The sequence below is a fragment of the Oryctolagus cuniculus genome, chromosome X (genome assembly GCF_051225735.1).
Source record: "Oryctolagus cuniculus isolate XC-2025 breed Fujian yellow rabbit chromosome X, ASM5122573v1, whole genome shotgun sequence".
NCBI classification, from domain to species: domain Eukaryota; kingdom Metazoa; phylum Chordata; class Mammalia; order Lagomorpha; family Leporidae; genus Oryctolagus; species Oryctolagus cuniculus.
The window spans coordinates 86,949,340-86,975,686 of NC_142888.1; the positions used below are offsets into that span (position 1 = coordinate 86,949,340).

General features: G+C 38.1%; 1 protein-coding gene across 5 annotated transcripts in view; it reads right to left on the reverse strand.

Annotated features, from left to right (window-relative positions):
* The window catches only part of NRK (Nik related kinase), a 142,410-nt gene that overhangs the window by 74,757 nt on the left and 41,306 nt on the right, over nt 1-26,347 (reverse strand). For all 5 annotated transcript variants that reach the window (XM_089324192.1, XM_070066759.2, XM_008272834.5 and 2 more), the window contains exons 3-4: nt 1,679-1,735; nt 306-377 (exon numbers count right to left, since the gene is read on the reverse strand). In XM_089324192.1, coding sequence (XP_089180318.1) covers nt 306-377; nt 1,679-1,735 — 129 coding nt within the window. The remainder of the gene's footprint in view (nt 1-305; nt 378-1,678; nt 1,736-26,347) is intronic.

Below are 26,347 nucleotides of genomic sequence, written 5' to 3' on the forward strand. Positions count from 1 at the left end.
GCCCTCCCCATCGCTCCTCTTTTGTGCTACCCAGCTACAGCATTCTATGGCCTGGAGACAGACTCAATCTCTGGCCTGCAAGCAGCACCTTCCTGTTTATGGGACCATTTCTTCCGAGTCACGCTGTGACATGTGCTTATATTCAACTACGGTGTCTGAATCTACGTGAACATGTTATCACTTTCAAGCAAGAACATTTTAGTGGCAGCCTTCTAGAGTCAATGATACCATGCAAATGGAAAAACTGAAAGTTGAAAATTATAGGGAAGATTACGGGAGAGCTAATGAGAACTTTTTGTACTCACGCTGTATCTCCACCCAACAGACTTTTGATATTTATTCACTCTCACTCGTTTTCCTATTTCAGGTAGAGGGGTCTGCAAAACCAAGGAGAAAATGTTATTAGACTCTGAAAATGATTTATGCTTAAGAATTTTGTGCTCCTTTGGCACTAAATGGAAGAGTAAGATAAGGTTATTTGTTCTCTCAATGTTCACTAAAAATTTTAATTGAAAAAAATCAATTTCTTATTATGTATGGAAACTTAGCATCAAATCCATGGTAACAGAATTACCTGACATATTAATGGGAAGTTGACAATTTGATGTTAGTAAAGTGCTATTTACCCCTTTCAAAACCAGGTAGTATCACTAGCCATTTATGCATTGAACATGATTTTTAAATATTTCAAAAGTCAGAGTATCTGAAATGTAGATTGCATGTGATTCAAGACCTCTCAAGTTAAAACAAGCAAATAAGTTTCTTAGAGGTCTTCACTCAAAAGTACACAGTTCATTATTTGGAAGCCATGGTTTATAAGGCAAAATAAATCCACAAAACCTCAAAATCCTTTGAAACTCACATTAGTTTGCAATATTTGACATTTACTAGGAAAACAAAGGCATACAACTCTTTAAATAGTTTCAGCAATTCATTTCCTGTGGAAAGTGGGAAAGACAGTGTATTGCATTGACAACAGTTCAGTGAATCTGTATAGCAGTTTTTCAAATATAAACTTTCCTTTAGGGTATAATGAAGTGAAAAAACATTGACCTTTGCTATGTTCATGCTAATATTATCTTGAGAAAGTAAGGTATTCATGCTAAAGAAAGAGGACAGAAATCAGTGCTTAGCAAATTCTGTGACAATATGTAATGAATCTTGACACAACTTTATGAATGTTAGCAGGAATAGTGCCAATTAAACTGTCTCTCTTGCACATCTGTCAGAAAATTCATGAAAAGTGTACATCTCTGACAAGTTCTTTTCTTCTACCTGTCATTGAGAATCTAACGGCCTCAATTTTCAGAAGGAATCCTTAGAGAGACGAGTATGAAGAAACACAGCAGGATTAACACAATATTAGAGAAAAATCCAGTCTTTGCTATCCCAAACGACACTTAATCAACTAGAAATAGACAGGAGTACAGATGTGTCCCCCATAGTTCTAAAACACTAAAATACGTGGAACTTTTGGTATGAGTGAAGTATTTTATGTGGAAATATAGCAAATCACTAAGTATAATAAACTAATAGACAAGTAACAGTCGATGAAAAATGGAAATTTATATAATTATTTAAAATAATGATTTAAGCAACAAATACAATATCTTGAGCTGTTTAAATTCAATAATGCAGTCCATTAAGGGAAAAGAATACAGCCAGGATATAACACTACCTTACGAGCGTTCATCACTTTAACAGCTGTAAACACACCAGTCTTTTCATGAAGTCCCTGAAACACAGGATGGTGATAAACGTCAGACTCGTGCTAGATAATCCCACTAGCAAGAAGCAGGGTAAAAACTACTAAATTACGTCAAACACATAGCATATTAGAAAACACAAATGATACACAGATGAAACAAAAAGGTTTTATATAGAAAGCAGAAATATGAAATTAATATTTTAAAAAAGAAACCTTAACTATTTCACTCAAAAAATCAAGAAAGTTGATGGAGTAATTCTGAATTTTATGTTTGTATGAATTAGTGGACCTAATTGGCCATTTAAAGTTATTGCTTACTTAGTGTTTTTAGGTTTGTATGGCAGCAAAGTACCCAGGCAAACAGTGACATTTTACAAATAAAGATAGCAAAAGTGATGTCCTACTACACATTTTTTTTCTAAATTTAACATCATGCAGACATATCTTTCCATTAGAGTTTTCTACACAGCAATAAGTTTTGCCATAATGATCACAGGGAAGAGTGAATCATGATCAATTCAACAGCCCCTAAACTGTTTAATACGTCCCTGAATCCTGTGAAACAAAGACTTTATGAAAGGAATACATTCTCAAAGATTCTTTTCCATTGAAAGCATGATGCAAATATAAGTTACATATTTATAATTTTAAAGTATGAACACATAGGTTTGTAATCAGTACTCTTACTTTGTGGCTGTTACCTTTTAAATATATTTCAAGCCATGTTCATAGCAAAAATTCCTTTTGATATTACTTTGAGTAACTAAATTTAAAAATGCCTTATCTCTAGCAGAAGATTTTGATTATAGTACTGTACTGAATTGAACAATGCCTCTACCCAACGCAGATTCAACTGGGACCTCTGAATGTGACCTTATTTGGAAACAGGATTTTTGCAGATATAATCATATTAAGGTAAGGTCATAGCAAGTTAGGGTGGTCCATGACTGGTGTCTTTATAAGAAATGAGGGAGAGGGACTGGACATACACACACAGAGAAGACAGCCATGTAGAAGACAAGAAGAAATTAAGAGTGGTGCAGCTATAAGCCAAGGAATGCCAAGGACTGCTGGCTACACCAGATGCTAGGAAGACACAAGGAAGGATCTCCCCACCCCACCCCCAACTCCTGCCCTGGAACCTTCAAAGGAAAAATGGCCTGGCACACACCTCAATTTTAGAATTCTAGACTCCAAAATTATGAGAAGAAATTTCTTTTTTTTTAAGATTATTTATTTATTTGACAGGTAGAGTTACAGACAATGAGAGACAGAGAGAAAGGTCTTCCTTCCGTTGGTTCATGCCCCAAATGGCTGCAATGGCTGGAGCTATGCTGATCAGAAGCCAGGAGCCAGGTGCTTCCTCCCAGCCTTGCACTTGGGCCATCCTCCACTGCCTTCCCAAGCCACAGCAGAGAGCTGGACTGGAAGAGGAGCAACTGGGACTAGAACCGGCACCTATATGGGATGCTGGCACCGCAGGCAGAGGATTAACCTAGTGAGCCACGGCGCCGGCCCCAGAAACAAATTTCTTTTATTTTAAGCTATCTGGTTTGTAGCACTTTGTCATTGTAGTCCTAAGAAACTAGTACACAAGGATAGCAGACTGGAAACTAAGCAAGGGACTGGGCCTGATTAGAGATAGTGTTCTAAAATTAGTGATCAAGTTGCAATGAGATGTCTAGAATCTGAAGAGCAGTTTAAGGTGGAACATTCCAACTACCAAAGACTAGAATTTTTAAAGGAAAGGAAGAAGTTACAGGTTATTGATTGGAAAAAAAAATCCACCATCAAGACCTATTTGTTTAACCTAAAATCTTGAGGGGAAATGCCAAAGGCAAATCAGAGTTACAAAAGAGATGGACATGAAGCAGAGTTTGTTATTAATCCACAAAGCAACAGCATCAGGATTCTCTTCTCTTCTCTTCTCTTCTCTTCTCTTCTCTTCTCTTCTCTTCTCTTCTCTTCTCTTCTCTTCTCTTCTCTTCAAAAACAACCAATTCCTTTTAAGACTTATGTACTTGAAAGGCAGAGTAGCAGAGAGAGAGAGGGAGGGAGGGAGGGAGTAACACAGAGATCGCCCACCCACTGGTCCACTCCCCAAAAATAGTCAGAATTGGCTAGGGTCACAACAGGCTGAAGCTAGAAGCCAGGGGGGCCATCCAGGTCTCCCATATGGGTATAGAGGCCCAAGGACTTGAGCCATCTTCCATTGCTTTCCCAAATGCATTAGCAGGGAGCTGGATTGGAAGCAGAGCAGCTGGAATTTGAACTACCACTGTGGTATGGGATGCTGGTGTCATTGGCTGCTCTACAACAACGTCCCCTCCTTTGCAACATGTTTAGCTTGATTTTTGATCTTAAATTTTTCAAAGGAGCATGAGATTCCGTTATGTTCTGTCACTTGTCTTAATTTGGGCAACCTTTGTTGACAGAGCGAGGTAACATTTTTCTGGAGAGTTAAAAATAGTTTTAAACTGAGTCTATAAAAATGACTCAATATGTTGTAGACCCTCCAAATTTATTTGTCACTCTGTGGGAGATTATATATTCACGTTTTTATTCAATCCTATGTCTTAGAAGGTATTTTCCCAATTACTCATGCAAAAATTTTCTAGTTAAATTTTTTTCCACATCTGTATGCACAAATACAGAATTTTGGAAAATGGGTGTCACATACCACTTAAATAGTTACAATGTTTCCTTCCTTGATTTCAAGAAGTTATTGACAGGACAAATTACTAATCTGTACAATACAAAGTATTTGGTATGTTAGCAAAGATGTCGGCTGTACATTATTTGATTTGATTAAAAATGAAATAAAAAATTTAAACATCTGAAATCTACTTCCATCATACTTACATCACACATTAATGAGATATCTGAATGTCACTAAAAGGTGCCTTCCTTGGCCATAGAACACAAAAAAATCTTAGTTCTACCCTCAATATCTGTGATTGGTTCTCACTTGAAAATTGTACAAATTATTTTGTCAGATAATATATTCTAAGGTGGGGTTTGAAAACATGCTCACTGTGCATACATGTGGAAAAACCTGGGTCTTGGAACCATGGAGTGATTAATGATTAATATGCCACACCATTATATAAGCTTTCGCAGAAATCTGGTATATAGATGAAAAAAATGGAAAATTTCTGCTAAGATACAATGTCAGAGTTCTCTCCCTGCACCTTCACTTTTTTAAACTTTTGTTTTCAAATACTTTTATTCCTAGAAAGCAGTTTCTAAGGCAGTTCAGATAGCTCCTATATGAATATATCTTTTTTAAAACTTTTATTTAATAAATATAAATTTCCAAAGTACAGCTTTTGGATTACAGTGGCTTCCCCCCCATAACTTTACTTAATATATGAATATATCTTTCACGCAGCTCAGCTTCTAATGTTAACACCAAATTAACATGGCTACAGTCCACTGGTCAAAACTGGAAAAAAAAAGTATCAGTATAGTACTCTTAAGTAAATTATATACTTCATTCTGATTTCCCTAGTTTTTTTTCACTCATGTCCACTTTTCTAGAACCCAAACCTAGATTCCATGTTCCACTTAAGCTGTCCTGTCTCCTTAGATTCCTCTAATCTGTGATGGATCATCTCTTATTTTTCATGACTGTGACACTTTCAACAGTACTAGCCAACTTATTTTGTGGAATATCCTTAAATTTGGTTTAGGCTGATATTTTATCATGATCATTCTGAGGTTATGGGATTCAGGACATAATACATCAGAGGTGAAGTGCCCTTTTCATCACACTATATAAAAGGTACATGATATCATCCTGAATGATCAATGATAACCTTGATCAACTGGTTAAAGTGATGTCCGTAAGAAAGTGACTATTTTTCTCTTTCCGAAGCTATTCATTATAGGTGATTGACATAGATTTGGAAGACTGATGACACTATTCTTGAACATCTATCTAGACAATCTAGACATCATCTTGAGGTAAGCTAATTGTTCAGTGGTGCCATCTTGTGGTTAATTGATTATATGGAAATTGTGATTTTTAAGATTTATTTATTTGAAAGTCAGAGTTACACAGAGAGAGGAGAGGCAGAGAGAGAGACAGGTCTTCCATCTGCTGGTTCACTTCCTAATTAGCTGCAATGGCCAGAGCTGCGCCAATCCAAAGCCAGGAGCCAGGAGCTTCCTCCGGGTCTTCCAATGCGAATGCAGGGGCCCAAGGATTTGGGCCATCCTCCACTGCTTTCCTAAGCTATAGCAGAGAGCTGGATCAGAAGTAGAGCAGCCTGGACTTGAACCGCCATCCATATGGGATGCCTGCACTGCAGGTGGCAGCTTTACCCGCTAAGCCACAGTGCCGGCCCCAGAAATTGTAATCTTAGCTGAAAGCCATGTTATCATAAACAGATTGTCTCCCTAAACTGAAATACAGACTTAAAGCCAGTATTTAGGATGTGCCTTTTATAGTGACATTGTGTGTTTTATGACAAATTACATTAAAACACTGGTTGTAACCACACATAGAGAATGCTAAGAAAGTAATACGGTTTTAGATTCTAGATAGCATCAAATAATCTCATTAAAGGATAGAATCAAAAGGGAGAGAATGATCCTGCAGGGGAAGCAGGACACACAGCAGACTCACAGAATGGCAAACACCCAAAACAACACTCCTGCCTCAGAATCAACCCTTGGGACATTCGGATCTGACTAAAAGGTCCATGAGAGTCTCACAGGCATGGAAAGCTATGACACGGTGGCAAAAAACAATCTAAATGAAAGATCCTGGTGAACAAGACCCCAGCAGAAGGATCAGGCCATCAAGGAGAGAGGCGCCTTTCTCTGAAGGGAGGAAGGAACCTCCACTGTGATACAGCCTTGACTAAACAAATTCAGAGTTGGTGAACTCAAGGGACTTCCACAGCCTAGACAGCTCATAGCAAGAGTCTTGGGTGATTGCTGACGTCATAAATAAGAGTGCCAATTGTTAAATCAACAACGAGAGTCACTGGGTTCATGCTCCCCACGTAGGATCTCTGTCCTTAATGTGTTTAACTATGAAACTCAAAAACAACACTACTAGTCGAACAATACCCTATACCTGGTTCGGTTGTGTGAGTGCAGCCTATTGAAATCCCTGCTTAGTATATACTAAGTTGATCTTCAGTATATGAAGGTAATTGAAAATGAAACGTGATGAAGGGCAGGATGGGAGAGGGAGTGGGAGAGGGGAAAGCCACGGGAGGGAGGGAGGTTGGGGGGGGAAGCCACAACAATACAAAAGCTGCATTTTATATTCTACTTAAAACTATTGGTTGAACTCTGTAATTAATATACAATTACTCTTAGGTGCTTAATTAATGCTATAACTAGTACTCAAATAGTATTTTACACTTTGTGTTTCTGTGTGGGAGCAAAATGTGGAAATCTTTACTTAATAGATGCTAAATTGATCTTCTGTATATAAAGATAATTGAAAATTAATCTTGATGTGAAGGGAAGGGGAGAGGAAGTGGGAGAGGGGAGCGTTGTGGATGGGGGGGAAGTTACGGAGGGGAGGAAGCTATTGTAATTCATAAGCTGTACTTTGGAAATTTATGCTCATTAAATAAAAAAAATATCATTAATTGCCATGGTCCTTAGTGAGTATTACACAGGAAAATTACAAGGGACACTTTAAATTATAAATGTGGACTTTTTTCTTTTTTTCCTACTGGCAATATCTATAATATTATACAGCAGCCACTAGATGCACTGATGCAGCAATGCTCCCTTAAATAGACTTTGCAGGGCTGGTGTTATGGCATAGTGGGTTAAGCCACTGCCTGTGATGACAGCAGCCCATATGGGCACAGGTTTGCATCCTAGCTGCTCCACTTCCAATCCAGCTCCCTGCTAATGGCCTGGAAAAGGCAGTGGAAGAGGGCACAAGTGCTTGGGCCCCTGCCATTCACGTGAGAGACCAAGATGGAACTCCAGATGACCTGGCCCAGCTCTGGCATTTGCAGCCATCTGGGAGTGAACCAGATGACAGAAGCTTTCTCTCTCTCTCTCTGTAAATCTGTATTTCAAATACAAAAATCTTAAAAAAATGGAGTTTGAATGTTTAGAATGCCTTTTTTTAACTGACAAAATGGTATATATTTATGATGTATAACAAGATGGTTTGATATACATATACACACTCTGCTTCTACGAGTCCATAGTTTTTAGATTCCACACGTAAATGAGATCAAGCAGTATTTGTAGGTCTGTGTATGGTTTATTTCACTTAACCTAATGCCCTCCATGTTCATTCAGATTGTCACAAATGACACAATATCCTTCTTCTAAAATAATTAACAAGCATCACAGAGTAAGGAGAAGAAAATTCTTCTAGTTCTCACTCTTCTTCAGTGGAAAAATAATTGCTGCTTAAATTGCTTGTTTAAGTTTAGGGATTCTCTCATAGTTGAGGAACAGAGCTGTGATATAACAATGCTTTGTAGTCATTTCCAGCTCTTGGATCAAGTTTATTGACATTTGGAATCAAGATTCTACCATATTTATGGGGCTGGTGTTGTGGTACTGTGGGTTAAGTTGCAGCCTATAAAACCTTTTTCCCATATCAGAACACAGTTGGTCTCAGCTGCACCATTTCTGATCCAACTGCCGGCTGAAGCACCTGGCCTGGGAAATTACTGGGAAAGCAGTAGAAGATGGCCCAAGTACTTGGGCTTCTGAATCCAGAAGTGTGAAGTTCCTGGCTCCTGGCTTCAGCCTAGCCCAGTGCTAGATGTTGCAACCATTTGGGGAGTGGACCAACGGATCGAAGATCTCTTTCCCTCTGTCTCTCTCCCTCTCTCTGTCATTCTGTCTTTCAAATAAGTAAAATATATCCTTAAGAATAGAAAAAAAGAATCTATCATCTTTGGGGCTGGCCTTGTTACACAGCAGGTTAAGCTGCCACCTGTGATGCCAGTAGCTTATACCTAGTGCCAGTTAAAGTCCTGGCTGCTCCACTTCTGATCCAGCTTCCTGCTAATGCACCTGGGAAAGTAGCAGAAGATGGCCTTGAGTACGTGAGCTCGTGCACCCATGTGGATGGAGTTTCTGGCTTTGGCCTGGTCCAGCCTCAGACGTTGTTTGGGGAGTGAACCAGGGAGGTGAAAGACCTCTCTCTCTCTTTCTTTCTCTCTCTCCCTCTCTCTCTCTCTCCCCCTCCCTCCCTCCTTCCCTCTTTTTCCACACCCCATCACTCTGCCTTTTAAATACATAAAAATTTTTTTAAAAAGAATCCACCATCTTCACCACAAGCAACATATGCAAGTTTAATTATTAAGAGATAAATTTTATATGTTGTGATTTGAAGACCAGCAGGTCAAGTAATTTTAAAGTTTCTCACATATCTCACAATCCACCACAAGGTATAAAAAATCATTCATTAAGTCAGGTCCTTCATTCTATTAAGGTAATGAAATTCCTTGATTATTCAAATATTAGTTGAAAGACACATTAATTAGCAGTCATTATTAACGTTTTCACAAGACTTGGATGATCACATGTGGGACTGCAGCAATGGCAGGGAAGGGGAAGCACCTTGAAAGGAGGAGGTGCAATAAGGACAGCGCTGGAATCTGAGGAGTTGCAGGAGAGACTGCTTCTCATCCATAAAGAAGGCAGTAGGGCACTGCAGTGGGGAGGAGGAAACCAGCTAGCAAGCATGGGTCCTCCCACAGTAGCGTTAGAAAGGGAGATGGAGGATGATGGACAGGGGGAAAGAGAAACTATTGCAAGTCACAGTTTTAAGGCTCATCGACGAGTTTTAAGATGTATACACCTGAAACAATCAGAGAATGGAACAAAATGTAGAGAGAAGTTAGGAACATAAATTCTTGAATCCCAAATACCACCTGTTCTGAGGGTTCAAGAAAATGAATATATGTTATCATGTGAAATAATTAAATAAGGTCCTAAGAAACTTCTCTGACAGAAAGAGTGTTCTCACAATTAACTCTAATTTCTAGGGTTGTAGTCCAAAATATAGCAATGAGGATGAATGTGTATTCTTTCCGCAGGACCATTTGACATCACTTAGGCGAGAGCACAAATCGTTCAATGTACTGATTTCAATTTGCAACCATTGTGTTTTTAATTAATTAATTAATTAAGATAATCAAATATGCAGTAATGCAGTATTATTTTGTCTGTTTCCCCTACAAAAAACAGAGTTTATTACTGTGTTGTTCTTCACTGCTGCAAGAATACTCTCATTATGAATGTGTCCTTTGAACAGAAAATTTTGCATGTTCATGAATTGCAATATTGATCACATGTAAAACATTGTTAAAAAGTATCTTTCTGCTTTAAACAAAAAGTAATGCAGAAAAAATTTGATATACATGACAAAAAACTAAAGGACTGTGATTACTGATGCCATAAACAAGAGTGTCAATTGTTAAGTCAACAGCAGGAGTCACTGTGCACTTACTCCCCATGTAGAATCTCTGTCCTTAATGTGTTGTACAATGTGAATTAATGCTATAACTAGTACTCAAACAGTACTTTACACTTTGTGTTTCTGTGTGGGTGCAAACTGTTGAAATCTTTACTTAGTATATACTAAATTGATCTTCTGTATATAAAGATAATTGAAAATGAATCTTGATGTGAATAGAATGGGAGAGGGAATGGGAGATGGGATGGTTGCGGGTGGGAGGGAAGTTATAGGGGGGAAAATGCCACTGTGATTCATAAGCTGTACTTTGGAAATTTGTATTTGTTAAATAAAAGTTAAAAAAAATAAAGGACTGTCATAAAAGAGCTTCTCATTTACAAAAGGACTTGCACTAGTATTCCTTCAACACCAAATTCCCTGAATTTGTTTTTGGAAAGTCACATTTCAGATTACTACCAATCTTAGAAAATACCTCAAAAGTAATAAAGCAAGGTTACCTTTCACACTGGGGAGTGAGAATCAAATATAGATTACCCGATGATTCCAGAGAAACATTATGGATTGTCAGTGCCCTGGCCATCTGAAACCTTAGCCTTGTGACTTCTAATTAACCAGCAGTCCACCACTGTCCAAAGCCCATACTTCCTTCTGGCACACAACACCTCAAGATTTCCATATTTGTTTTGTATGCCTGCCCTCTGCCTTTAAGCTTTGTTTCAGAGACAAATGTTTCTTTCAGATGGATTCTGTTAGCAAGTTTAGGAGATAGACCTGGATGGGTGAAATGAATGATTTCTCTAGGGAGAAGGATAATGGTAGAGCAAGGAAAAATGATGGCTTTACTCTTCTGAAATCAGAACCACATCTACAATGTTGAACAAGGTACACAGGCAAGTCTATTAAACATAGCAAATGATGATAGCAAAAATGATGATAGCAAAGCCTAGTTATGAAGCATATAACTATACTAACGATTTAGGCTCTCCACCAATAAAATCAGGTGAAATAGAAATGCTCCTGAAACTGAGAATATATTTCTTCCCTCTTGGCATCTCCAGTGCCTAGCATATTAGCTGGTACATAACATGCTTTTAATGGGGGCTGGTGCTATGGTGTACTAGGTTAAACCTCCACCTGCTGCACCAGCATCCCATATGGGTGCGGGTTCATGTCCCAGCTGCTCCACTTCTGATCCAGCTCTCTGCTATGGCCTGGGAAAGCAGTGGAAGATGACCCATGTGTGGAAGACCTGTAAGAAGCTCCTGGCTCCTGGCTTTGGATCAGCCCAGCTCCAGTCGCTGGAGTGAACCAGTGGATGGAATCTATCTCTCTCTTTCTCTCTCTCTCTCTTTCTTTCTCTCTCTCAGTATCTCTCTCCAACTCTGGCTCTCAAATAAATAAATAAATCCCCCCCCTTTTTTTAAAAAAAAAAAAGATGCTTTCAATGAATACTGGTTGAATGAACGATGAATGAAGTAACTGGAAGGCTTCATGGCAGAGGTAGAATGTCAGCTGGGCCACGAAGATGGCAAAACACTTGAACACATTCAGGACTGAAGAGTGAGTCCCATGGATGGAAAATCATGAACAAAGACTATGAGGTAATTCTGAATAGGAAGGTTTAGCCACTGAAAAAAGAAAAAGCCTGAGGAAATGGGGGAGTGACCATAGAGAGAAGAGAGAAAAAAAGGAGAGGATGCATAGTGCACCTGTTTTGGTCATGCCAGAAATTCCACTTTCATTTTTTTTCAAAATGCAATCTTGTTGAAAAGAAGACAGAAGTCATCATTGAGAAATGAACCATTTGTAGTTCAGTGCTGTATGACTTGCTTTTGTTAGTTAATAGTCTGATGCAAAGCTCAGGGTTGTTAAAGAACTGAAAAACCAGCACTGAATTGCAGTAATGATCAATTTCTTGGGGATTACACATTTTAAACCATAACAAATGATTTAAAATAGCAGTTGTGACAGCTGTGTTGGGAAAATCCATCATTCTGTGGCAGTTAATTACCACATTTTTTCCCGGAAAGAATACAGGACAGTCCTTGATGGCCTTGTAATTTTCATTAGGCTAAATTTTTTTAAACCACGCAGTTGAAGAAATTGTTGTGAAAAGACTGCCGACCCTTCAGCAGTTCCTACATAGTCCTTCCAGTTATTTGCTTTGCCTTCTGTTGGCAAATCTAAACCACATAATCCCCAGGGCATTCTTTCTTTCTTTTCAATTGGTTTTGTGGTGGCGGAAGGCCACGAGGCACTCTCTTACACTCATGTTCATTCTGTAACCTTGTTTTTCATTCACACAGTTTTGTCCTTCTAGTCATTTGTTTGGGTGCCAGCTTCTTCCCAGCAAGCAAACCAAGTGATCCTTTAAGGCCACCATGAGAGCAGCCATAAACAGCATCTGGGAGTACTTGGTGCTCAGCTGCAAAAGCATGAGATAACAGGGCTAACAGGATAGTCGTCGTCAGCATTGTGTCTATGCAGAAAACCAAAGCCATGGGTTTTTTCAAAGGTTAGCATGTCCACAGTCTTGCCTCTACACGGGGCCTTTCCAGAACCAATAGTTAACATAGGAAGTAATGGTGACTGAGTTCATATTTGGAAGTCTTTTCTTTTTGCTTCCCTTTCTTAGTCTTCATCACCACTGACAAGTTCAACAAGCTCAAAGGGACATAAGAATTCAGGGGAGTCAGTGCTTGGTGGTTTGGCTGAGATTGGAAAGGATATGGAGCACAGATCTGTAGTAGTGTTTGGGAGACAGAATTGGGGACATCTAAGGCAACATGCTGATTACCCTCCACCTCAAACCAAATCCATCAGGAAGATGTATTTATTCTAATGACTGCCAAAGGAGGCCCTGTAACATGCTTTGAGAGGTCCTCAAATGATCTCACAGGGTTCAACATTAAATTTATTTTAAGATGCTTTAAGGAACTCATAGCTGTACAAATGTCTAAGAGTTATCATCTGGTAACTGGCAAGATTATTAAGATCCACGCCATTTTTAACTTCTAGAAAGCCTAGTATATTGGTAGGTCACAGACTCTTATCACAATATTAGACAGAGGGGGGCAGTCATTTACCTTCCAAAGGACACTAAAGAGTCTCTGATTCAACATTTTCATGAACACCCCCTCATCAAATATGTTTTGGTGCAGTCAGTCAGTATATCAAAGTTGGAATTCTTCTTGAATGTGATTTTTCTCCTTAAGGAGAAAACTCAGAATAGGCAAGATCCCATTTCTGCCTTTATCAGATGGAACCTGGGATTGAATAAATGTTATTTTAACTCTGACAGTTTAAGACTGAAGGCTTCTATAATCAAGCTGCTACAACTTTCAGGGCCAACATTGTCCTAAAGGGTAAGGGGAACAGCAACTCCTCTTCCTTCAGGAATAATAACTAAGAGGTTATCATTAGACTTAAAAATATAACTTATGGCACAGTTGTCACTTGAAAGCCACTATGAAGAAGTATCATGTATTCACAAGTATCATGGGGTGAATTTGCATTCGAGTTGCTTCAGCAACACGAATTAAACATTATTAGTTGATATTTATATTTCTGAGGACTCATAAATTCCCTTTACCTAATTAATTAATTTGATTATCTCCCTTGACAACAGTGGTACTTCTCTAAGGGCTAATTTCTTCTCTGTATATCTGTAGTGCCTAGCGCAGTGCTCTGCACATGACAGGCACACAACAAATTTGTGTGTGTTGAACTGAATAAAGTCAGCTATAAATAGGGGAACAAATGCATGAAGAAGTATGTACATACATGGGAAGGGGGGTGGACTATAAAGACAATTGTTGGGCAAAACAATGTGAGAGAAGAGTTAAAGGCAGCCCCAAGCCCAACGTGACCCACGACACAGTCGAGCTTCCTACAAGTCTGTGAAGTGCTACACTGCCCCAGAGTACCCTGGGACCTCAAAGATCACTATTGGTCCATAAGTGGATTTTGTTTCCTTCACTCTGTAATCATCTTTGCGGTTCCACTGTGAGGCCACTCAAAGTTCTTCACAGCTCTCTTCAGGCAGAGAGCCTCAGGAGAGATGATATAAGCTAGTCAGAGTCAAGGGCAAGAGGCACAAAAGTAATACAAGTGTCATGGTTCTTGCCAAATTGGCACATGTTTTCTTAGTCAGTTGATACTACCAAATTTTCCTACATGCTTCCCCTAACCCATGGCCACTACTCTAACACCTTCTTCATTAAATACCTGCAGGTCAGACCCTTTATGGTTATGAAATACGGGCACCTGAGACAGTAGTGAGGGCTCCACGTTCTGCAGCTCTTTTTCTTTTTCCTTAGCAAACTCGCAGCTACCCAAACCTTGGCTGGATGTAGTCAAAGTATTCCTACGAAACAAATTTTGTAGCTAAAAAGCTACAGAACCACTGGCAAAATTCAGCAGAATAATGTTTTTCCTCTTCCAGAAATCTGGGACAGTCATGGTCATGCTTATTATAACTGTGAAAGGAGTCGGAAGAGGGCCTTCGCGGTTTCAGTGGCTTTGTAGCTTAGAAACAGCCCTGTAATTTGAAGCAGTTATGTGTGCTTATACAGCAGCTTCAACTGAGTTTTATTACCCTTGTTATTACTCCTGCTAGGAAATGTAGGTCAAAATATGTAGTAACATCATTTGCAAATGGAGCTGCTCTCTATTGCGCTATAGCACTCAAACAGCAAATTGCACAAAATGGACAATAAAGTTCAATGTTCTTGGCTGCAGGATACCTACAACATTTGCTGGAAATAAATGACTACCTACTGGTAGTCAACTAAAGAAATACCTCAATATACTGCTATGTGGCAAGTCAGGTCTACAAGGAACAAAAGCACAAAACCATTGCAAACTGGTAACATCATAAAACCTTCAGTGCTGGTCATTAATTCAAATTTCAACTCACAGGCTGTAACTGCACATGCTGAGGTAACAGTATAGAAACTCCACGAGACGAGGGCCCACAGTCTCTCAAACCCTTTGACAACACTTCTAAGCAGCTGTACTTATCAAAGCACAGTGAAATCATGATGAAATGAGAGATGATTATTTAGTTCTCCATGTTTGAAGCTGCCCTACAATGACATTTTTTTTTGTTTGAAGGACAATACAAAATAACAGGGAATTCGGCTTCCAGAAGCCACTTCTGTACCCAGAATTTTTTTCTCTCTCAGTTCTTATTTTCTCCTGCTGTCACTGATGGCATACTTTTTTTTCTTAAAGATATGCCTGAGCTTAACCATGAGGCAATGGGTGAGGGCATGGGCAAGGGCAAAGAAACAAACCCTTTATAAGCAAACAGGTTTCAGCACACAACAGATAATGCTTCACAGCAATGTCACAATGTTTTAAACACAGATTGCTTTCTTTATGCATTGCATGAATCAGTTAACACTCATGCAAAATGCATTCCATCTGCTCAGACAGATGTAAGCTGCAGTGTTTCCAATTCTATCAAACAGCACAACTAGTTGAAAGAAAGTCACTGAGACAGATGAGTGATGGGTGAAGAGAGCGGTTTAACCAAAACAGTAGGTTTGTCTTAAAATCTATCCAATAAAAATGGGATTCTGAACTCTCCCAGGTCTGTGCACAGAGGTATAAATAGCCCTTAGTAGGAAACTAAGACGGAAAGGATATTGAAAAAAAGTCTTGCTAAAGTGAATTGTCACTAAAACCCACAGCAGTGATTAGTTGTTCTCAAAGGCACTTTAGATGCAACTATTATTGATGGGGACAGGTGCTAAGATTAAAGGAGATACCAAGGAACAGGGAAAATGGAGAAGGAGGGAGTAGCAGGAAAAATGAGGGAAGCAAGAAACAGAAAAAGATTGAGAAAGGAGATGATGAGGAGAAAATGTTGGCTCCCTATTGCAGTTGGGCCAGGAAACACCAACAGTGGCCCTCAGGGTCTACTCAATTCCCTGAAGTGTAGATGTAAAGGAGGTAAAGAATTTTTCTATCAACATCAATATGGCAATTAACCACTAACACTCGGGGCCTGCCAGCCTCAAAAGTTTGAGAGTCCTCATTCTAGCTTCCAAAGCTACTACTCCATATAGCCTTAAATTGACCTTTTATGCTCCAAGCCCCAGATGTTCCCTCTCTTAACACTCCACGTTGCTGCACATCATGCTCTGATTGTTTCAAAGTCAAAGTTCTAGCTGATCTTCTCTTACTGATGGACAGCAAAAGTCTTGTCTAGGGAACTCTCTTCTCACCAAGGTACTATTTGTACATTTTATCTGGCTCTTTCTGTTTTTTTTTTTTATTTTTTTTTATTTTTTGAATCTTTTTAACTCAGAAAAATTGCCAAGATGGTAAGAATTTCAGCACATTTTGGTTATAATAGTGCTGGATTTCCCTGTGACAAGCTGTTTACCTTCAGCCTACAGGAATGAAATATGAAGAGTGTGAAATCAACTGAAAGGCTCAAAGTTAAACCCCTCAGTATATCCCTCACAGTTGTGTGGCAGATGAGGGTGGGTGAGGGGAAGGAATGACAGAATATAGCCACACAGAGAAAGGCAAACTAAAAACCGCAGTGTGATAAAAGGGGCATGATGTTGGTGCCACAGGAAAACAAAATCCACGTACAGAAAGATCTTAGTTAAGGCTACCCAAGACAGAAGAGTCACTGAAGCAAAAAATGCCAACTATAGCAAGGCAGTATGGAAGACTAAGAATCCTCTGGATAAAAAGTCTGTTTATTTAAAATATCTGTTTCAGTAAAACATGTGTGTGTGTGTGTGTGTGTGTGCTGTATGTGCACATGTGGGGCACATGTGCATAGGGTGGGGGGAAGCAGTATGAGTATGCAGCAATGACGATTCCCTGATTTGGAAGAAAAGGGAGGAACGAGGTATAAAGGATCATGGGAGCATGTAAATTCCAACTTTGCCTTCTTTGCAGTTTTGATTTTTGTCTGTCCTCCTCCAAATAGTTTTGGCATTTTTCTTGGTGTATCCTCCACCACAAATCCCCTAATTTTTGTTGATCCCTGATGCTTAAGGGCATAGAGTTAGTAGCAGAGCCAAGTTTCTCTTCCCATCCTGGTATTCTTTTCACTCTTCACTCTTTCATTCCACCTCCATATTTAATAAGTATTTAGGGGTCTGTGTTGTGGTGCAATGGGTTAAGCCACCACCTGCAATGCTGGCATCCCATATGGGCGACAGTTGGAATCCCAGATGCTTCACTTCCAATCCCACTCCCTGCTAAAGTGCCTGGGAAAGCAGCAGCAGATGGCCCAAGTCCTTGGGCCCCTGCACCCATGCGGGAGACCTGGATGAAGCTCCTGGCTCCTGGCTTCGGCCTGCCCCAGCCCTGCAATTGGAGCCATCTGGGGAGTGAACCAGCAGATGGACAATCTCACTCTCTCTCTCCCTCTCTGTAACTTTGCCTTTTTCTAATAAACAAAATAAACCTTAAAAAAGAAGTATGTATAAAACACCATCTAAGAGAAATATAATTAGTTACAGTTCCTACTTTTAAGAAATTTTAATATGGTAACAGGGAAACGAGCTACTACTATAATGCTTGGCAATGTAAAAATTTCATAATGAGGGTATAAGTAAAAAGTTACAAAATCCTTAAAAGTATGAACATTACATTTAGGATTTTCTTACTGAAAACATGTCACAAATGCATGTTAGTGTTCTCCGAAGTTAGTGAGATTCTATTTTCAAATCCTCAGTGAATATTTTAATTCATATATAACAGCTACATTTTGTTTGATCATAGAGTCTGTATACTTTAACATTGATTCCAAAGCCATGTATTACTGCTATAATCACAAACTTCAGGATGGATCTGTTATTAAATCCTATGGAGAAAGCTTTTTATATTTGGAGGATATATGGAATGCAACTAGTATAACAATCTGATTGAATTTGCAAAGTTTTAATTTTTGGCCAAAATGGAAGAAAGCACTTTGCCTATAAAAAATGTGTATTCAATGCAAGCTCTAATGCATATTACCTTAACCATTTGCACGTTTCTCTAACCAGGCTGGGACTTACTAAACAATCAAAACATGTTTGGTGAGATTTATTTTCAGGTTGGGCTTGCATAAATCAGGGATTAGGGCCTAAATCATACTCTAGAATTAGGCATAAATTGAGGTGATTTAGCTATAACTTTAGCAAGTTGACAGATTCTTTTAAAAACCACATAGTTCCATCTGGCTTAGGGAACAGAGTATGGAGTCCAAAGAAGACACTTTAGCCCATATCTGATTTAGGCAAGAGGCTATCTGTGGAATGTAGTTTTGAGACTTTGTCTTTTTGTTTTTTGTTTTCTTTTCCTTCTCTTTTTTATTTTTTTTAACTTTTATTTAATAAATATAAATTTCCAAGGTACAGCTTTTGGAATACAGTGGCTTTTTTCCCCTTGTAACTTCCCTCCCACCCGCAACCATCCCATCTCCCATTCCCTCTCCCATCCCATTCATTTTCAATTATCTTTATATACAGAAGATCAATTTAGTATATACTAAGTAAAGATTTCAGCAGTTTGCACCCACACAGAAACACAAAGTGTAAAGTACTGTTTGAGTACTAGTTATAGCATTAATTCACGTTGTACAACACATTAAGGACAGAGATCCTACATGGGGTGTAAGTGCACAGTGACTCCTGTTGTTGACTTAACAATTGACACTCTTCTTTATGGCGTCAGTAATCACCCTAGGCTCTTGCCATGAGTTGCCAAGGCTATGGAAGCCTTTTGAGTTCGTCAACTCCAATCTTAGACAAGGTATAAAGTATTAAGTTTTTCATTGACAGGACAAGGGCTGATCAAGTCACTGTTTCTCATAGTGTCCATTTCACTTCAACAGGTTTTCTTTTTGGTGCTCAGTTAGTTGTTACTGATCAAGGAGAACATATGATATTTGTCCCTTTGGAACTGGCTTATTTCACTCAGCATGATGTTTTCCAGATTCCTCCATTTTGTTGCAAATGACTGGATTTCATTGTTTTTTACTGCTGTGTAGTATTCTATAGAGTATATATTAAACAATTATAAACAATTATATTCTGCTTTACCACGGCCATACCACCCTGAATACACCCAGTCTCATCTGATCTCGGAGACTTTGTCTTTTTGAAAATATTAAACAATTATATTCTGCTTCATCTATTTAGCAGTATTGTCAGGAAAGCTAACTCATTATCTAAATTGGAGTAACCTAAGCATATTGATCCAGGTTGCCATCTATAGAACCTTAGAAAAACTACTTTGATGATTGAATAAGAAAGATTTTCAATTAACTCATTAAGACTCTACCGAATTACAGTTTATTCACTATGATCTACTGGAACCAATCATACAAAAATAATTGAATGCCTGTTTGTAAAGCATTGCACTGCCAAGGACTTGAAAAATTTTATATAAATAAATAATTTACAATTTTTCCTATTACATCAATTTACTTAATACTTGTTTTTCAAAGTTTATGAAACTATTATGTTACAAGTTGATGGTTACTATTTAATATGCATGGGAAGTCTAAAATACTATTTGCTTCTTTAATTGAAAGTATTTTGAGATCATATAAATATCTGAGAGAATAAATATATTTTTAATTTATTTTAAAATACTAATTTGCCTCTAAATTATTGAACTATACATGTGTTTAATTTCCAAACACATAAGGCTTTTTGGATCCATTTTGTTTTTGTTTTCTAACTTGTATTGAATTTTCATCAGAGGATATGTTTGTTAGGACATGGATTCAGTGGTATTTAAGTTTTTCTTTACAGCTAAGCATATAATCAATTTTTCAAAAATAATCCATTATGTGCTTGGAAAGAACGTTTATTCTTGAGCTGGCAAAAAATAGAATTATACATATTTCAAAGAGACTAAGCTTTCTTATTAATTTTTCTTAGTTTTTATTAATTTTTGAAATTTGAATTACAGAATTCTTAGGTGACAAAGTCTTCAACTGTGATTATGGATGTATGAATATCTCCTTGTAAATCTACAAATTTAGTTTCACTTATTTTAGGGTATATTTTAGTTACATATGTATAACACTTCTGATAAATATATATGCATACATATATACATATTGCAAGAGGCTTTCTTTTTTTAAAGAATTATTTATTTGAAAGTCAGAGAGAGAGAGGAAGAGACAAAGTGAAAGATCTTCCATCTGCTGGTTCAATTCCCAGGTGGCTGCAATAGCCGGGCTGGGCCAGGCCAAAACCAGGAGCCAGGAGCTTCTTCTGGGTCTCCCACACGGGTTCAGGGGCCCAAGCACTGGGGCCATCCTATGCTGCTTTTCCCAGGCCATTAGCACAGAGCTGAATCAAAAGTGGAACAGCCAGTACTCAAACCAATGCCCATATTTTAATGTTTTATCAATGGATTTTTAATTTCAACTATGCAATAAATCTTTTATCACTAATAAAGATAAATTCAATTCAAGGAAAAATACTCATTTAAGGCTTCATAACAGAGATTTAAACATACAGTGAAAAAATCTGCTGCCTCTTATTATTTACCTTTTGCATTGTTTTATTTTATGCATCTGACATTTTTTGAGAGCTCTGCCACCTAGAGCACTCCAGAGGCTAAGCAGTGTTCCTTGGGCCAAACTTTGAAAACAAAACAACTGACTGAACTGGTTTCCCTCTGAATTGACTGACAAATGGCTGTGCTGGCAGATCTAAATGAGGAAAAAGATTATCTTGCCATATCAATGCCTACAAGGCTGTAAGACCAATATCTTTTCCTTAAATAAGTCCCTGGCAAATAAAGAACTAGAGCTAGAGGTCTATAAAGAAACGTCAAAGACAGCTGATTTATTTTCTTTCTTACTCTAACTTTATTTATTAATCCACAAAACTCAATTCCTTTCAGGCCCAAATTACAATATTTACATAATTAGCAGCTCGGCAGCCTTCACTACTTGTGTGGGTTAAAATGTTTGTTGTGCCCCTAACAGCTGCTGAAACATATTGCAGGGTTTCCCCTTCAGCAAGACAACTACAAAGAAAGATTCTGCTCTGTCTCTAAGTCCACACCTGGGATTTCCTACAACCAAGGTACTCTGATTCCAGGGTCTTTGCTGGTATTATGTTCTGAGTCACTGTCAGTGTGGTAACTTAAATGTCACTCTTATTTATCATGCACTCTACCTTCATTCCATTGTGAGCTATGAGAAGTCATAAAATGTCCATGCTCTTTGTGGGACAGTACCTGAAAGAGTGTGACCTCAGGGATCTCTTTAAGGAGGATTCTGTCCCTGGCAAAATTAGCCTTTCCTCCGGGGCATTTACTGCTATTCTCCACTAACCTCTTCTCCCACTAGCCCCAATGCCTCCTCCCGCCCCCAGGTGTGGGCTTAGACAGTGAAATTGCTTTAGATTTGTCTTCCTGAAGTGGAGCCCCTGCAATACGCTTCAGCAGCTGGCAAGGAGTGCAACAAGAGTTCAAGTGCACAAGAGACTCACAGTTTAGAATAAACATCAAAGGCAGTCTTGAAGGTGAAAAATATATCCCAAAAGAAGCCTGAAGGGGAAGATAGAGAGCTGTATTGAAGGGCAAAGCAGACCCTTCTGCCTTCTGCCCAAACTGGGGAGGGAGATGCAGGCGTGGGAAGGAAAGGGGAGAATAAAAGAGGAAAGAAGAGAGGAGCAGAGAGAGGAGTCATCCCTTTCGTGTGGTAAAGTAGTGTGGGGATGTGGGCTTAATTAATTTACGACATTTAATTAAAACAGAGTTTTGTTAATATCAGAGGAATGGACAAAGTACAAAACCAGAAAACTCATCTGACAAGTCTTTTATGCCTAAAATTTTTGAAGTTTACCTAGCATCTATCAAAATTCAGACACCCTAAATGACCTAGTTCTATTCTCTCAAATTAACTCTGGCCTGACCAAGTCTTTCATTACAGAAAGTCAAATGGAAACTAGTTTTTCTACTCTGACAAGTTTAACTACTAAATTATGTCAATCAGATTATTTATGTCTTGTAGGTATTGAGAATCATGTGTGTGTTTCACTTAATATACACAAGCATATATTCATTTAACTTGGACAGCTTGATTCACCTTTGACACCAGTTAAAACAAATGGCAATTTTCTCTAAAGATCAGATTTCTTCCTCTACTTTGTTGCATTTGATGATTTTAGAGTTTTCCCCCTATTTATTTCTTTTCACTTGAAATGATTGAGCTACTTCCAGCTCAGATAATAGGAGGATACTTTGCTAATGGAGTAAGACAATTCGCAGGATTGGCAAATTATGACTGGGCAGAAGCCTACAGAAGTCTCAAAAAACTCCTGTATGTTTATGAAGTAACTAATTGTGTTATAAAGCATTCTTGGTTAAGTATTTGTTTTGTTGTGTGTCATTTTTTAAATATCAAGCAGCCCTGAGAACTGTGGAATCCTTCCTATACAGATTCATAATTAAATGCCCTGCCCTTCAGGTGTATAAATTAAGCTTAGCATATCTTTGCAGCAGGAATCCTACATAAAATCATAGCAATAGGAAGAAAAAACCCTTTAAAACCAATTTTTAAGTCTCCATCTAAATTACAAGCTTATATTGGCATTCATGCCATCATGTGACCTTATATAATGGAAAGCTTGGTAGATTGTCTTCTTGCAAAAAGTAACTCAAATTAGGCACTCTCGTGGGTTAATGATAAAATTAATGTCAACAAAAAAGCTTTTTAAAAAATATTTCCTTATCTATTATTTGAAAGTTGGTGAGAGAGAGAGAGAGAGAGAGAGAAAGAGAATGAACCTTTCATCTGCTAGTTTACTCCCCAAATAGTCACAATGGCCAAGGCCGGGCTAGGTCAAACCAGGAGCCAGAAGATTTATCTGGATCTCTCATGTGGGTGCAGGGGTACAAGCACTTGGGCCATCTTCCACTGCTTTCCCCAGGCCATAGCAGGGAGCATGCTGGGCCCATACTGGCATCGCAGGCCGTGGCTTTACCCATGCAGCAACAATAGCTCCAGCAAAAGCTTTAAGGAAATGCTTTGGCTTAAGCCTTGCTTATATAGTTTTTATAAATCAGCACATAATGTAGTGAAAAAATGACAGTCTGATAAATGCCAGGGTAAGACATGGAAGTCTCCGAGATAGAAGTACGAGACTGTCAGGCTCTCTCAATCTGAAAAAGTATAAACAGTGCAGCTGCTCCTGAAGGGACTCTACTTAGGCCAATTCAGGCATTATTACTTTTGAAAAAGAAAACTCTCTTACAGAAAATAACAGAAATGATTGAAGTGATAGAAACTGAATCTTGGTAGGAAAGTTTGGTGGCATTAAGGGTTGTTATGCTGAGAGAAGTTCAATGCTATCTTCAAAAGCTGTCTTGGAATATATAGAAGATAATGGTTGATGTTTTGACCACAGGAAACTATTTTTTACAAAGGAAACTGGCTTTAACTAAAGCAGGAAAGATTTAAACTAAACATCAGCAAGAATTTATTGTAAATTAGGATAACACATGGGACTAGGAGACTTCTTTTCAGAGACTAAAATTGTGACGTGTGTGTGTGTGTGTGTGTGTGTGTAAGTATTTAACTTAAAATTCTGAAGTTTGGCCAGTCTAAAGAGCAGGTGTTAGAACAAAACTCTATTCCCTGATAGTAACAGCATTCAATAATACCACTGCCGTCTTAACTTTTGCAACTTCAGCATCCTTCAAATCATCCCTAGTGTCTTCATACTGATTTTCTTTCTCAGTTTTCAGGAAATGCAATCAATGTGGTACAAAAGATTGGGCTGAAGTTTCATAAAAATCATATACCATCCTGTCCCACAGCTTAACTATTATTTCTTGTCCACCACTTGTTCAATATTGGTTTTTGTTTTTCCCACTCCTGTCCCAGAGGATAAATGGAATATAACTTCTCTTGCTGCTTTCTAACTTTTTAATGATGAAAAATCTTAATTCTCAAAACAGCCACTCACCATGCAGAAGCTGTAAGGCCACTTACTCAGTCCAGTGCAGGCCCTCTGTGTCGCACATGCATTGCCCAAAGGTAACAAATGGAATCAACTTGCTGAGAAGCATCAAGCGTGCAATAAGCACAAGCCTCTCCACCTCAGTTTGAACATCATAAATGTTGACTTAGGAAAGTTAAAGCCACAAACACGCCTCTCTCAATGCCAATTTATTCTTTGTATTGTTTGTTTCTACATCCAATGACCCATATCCTAATACCAAAATATTCTGTCACCCGTTACTATCCTTTGGAACAATATCTGGTTAGTCTCATCCAATAGACAATCATGAGGAAAGTACTTTAGAGAGTTGAAAATGTATTTCTTCTTCATTTTGGAGATGGGTGACAACTTTTCTATTTTTCTTGTTTCTTAAAATGTCTTTTGATTAGGTTTAATTATTGTGGGATAATTACCTGGCTGACTTTTCTTTTCCTGTTTGAAATATTAGTGGCTAACCAGTAAAAAAATTATTCTTGGATTTTATAAAAGGCAGCCAATGATGACATTTATACATTACATTATTCCAAAGAAGTTCTTGAGTGATCCATTTCACAGTTAATGTCAAACTATTCTGGAGAATAATGTTTTATCATAACAAAGACCCAAATGTATTTCTTTTCAATGTTGGAGATCATTCATTCTTGCTTCCTTGATGACAAAATTACTTCAACAACTGTTTTATAGTTTGTAAGCATAACTTATATCTTGTCACTGTCTCGTTTTGTGTGAAGCTCAAATTTCTTTTTTTAAAAACAGTGAAGTGTGGAGGTGGGGAGAGGGAGAGGGAGAGGGAGAGGGAGAGGGAGGGAGGGAGGGAGAATCCTCCATCCGCTGATTCACTCCCCAAATGGCCACAACAGCCAGGGCTGGGTCAGGCTGAAGCCAGGAGCTTCCTCTAGGTCTCCACGTGGCTACAGGGGCCCAAGGTCTTGGGCCATCATCCATGGCTTTCACAGGAACATTAGTAGGGAACTGAATCAGAAGTGGAGCAGCCAGGACTTGAACCTGGTGCCCATATGGGATGCCAGCACTGCAGGCAGAGGCTTAATCCTCTGCACCATAGCACCAACCCCTGAAAATCAAATTTCTAAAGCAAATTCTTGGTAAGCATAATTAGTAATGATAAGTTTTGATAATCAAATAAAAATAAGTTAAATAAACTCTTGCACTTAAAGAAGAAAGCATAGATAAACTGAACTCCAGCAAAATTTAAGTGAAGACAACCCATATAATGGGAGATATTTTTAATTCATATTTCTGATCATGAACTTGTATTGACAATAGATTTCAATGAATATTTATCTAAGGAAAATACACAAATGGTCAATAAGCACATGAGTAAATGCTCAACATCACTAGTTATTAGGGAAGTTTAAATGAAATCGCAATGAGCTAGTACTCCATACCCACTCAGATGACTATAATAACTCTAAAAACTGGAAGAGTGTTAGTGAAGTTGAAGAGAAATTGGAACTTCCATGTACTGTTGCTGAAAATGTAAAATGCTACATTTAGGGTGGAAAACTGACCTGCAGTTCCTCAAAAAGTCACACATAAAGTTACTATATGATCCATCATTCCATTTAGGGGCATGTACCCAATAGAACTAAAACCATATGTTTCTACAAAAACTTAAACATGAATGGTCTTACCAGAATTATTTAAAACAGCCCAAAATGTTGAACAACAAAAGTGTTCATCAAAATTGATGAATGAATAAAACAAATGTGGTATGTTAATAACAGTGGAATATTATTCAGCCATGAAAATGAATAACATCCTGACATAATACTCTAATGTGGATGAACCTTAAAAATCAGTACACTAAGTAGTCATTCACAAAAACTCATGTAACTCATATTTTGTATGTTTATATACAATTATGTGAATTGTACGAATATGCAAGTTTATATACTAATAGTATAATAGTCATGCTGGTGTCTGTAAGTGGAAGGCTAGAAAATAACTGCTAGTGGGGACAGGATGTCTTTTGTGGGTAATGAAATGTTCTGAAATCAAAAAGTGGTTATGGTTGCACAGTTTGTGAATGTAATAAAAACTAATGAATTATACATTTTGAAAGTTACTATTACATGAGTTAAATTTCAATGGTTATCTTCTTAGAATTGTACTCATGAAATACATGAAATCTGTTCTCTTTATATTAATAAAAATTTAAAAAAATTCAATGAAAGTGTTCTTTAAAAATGAAAATTAGTTAAATAA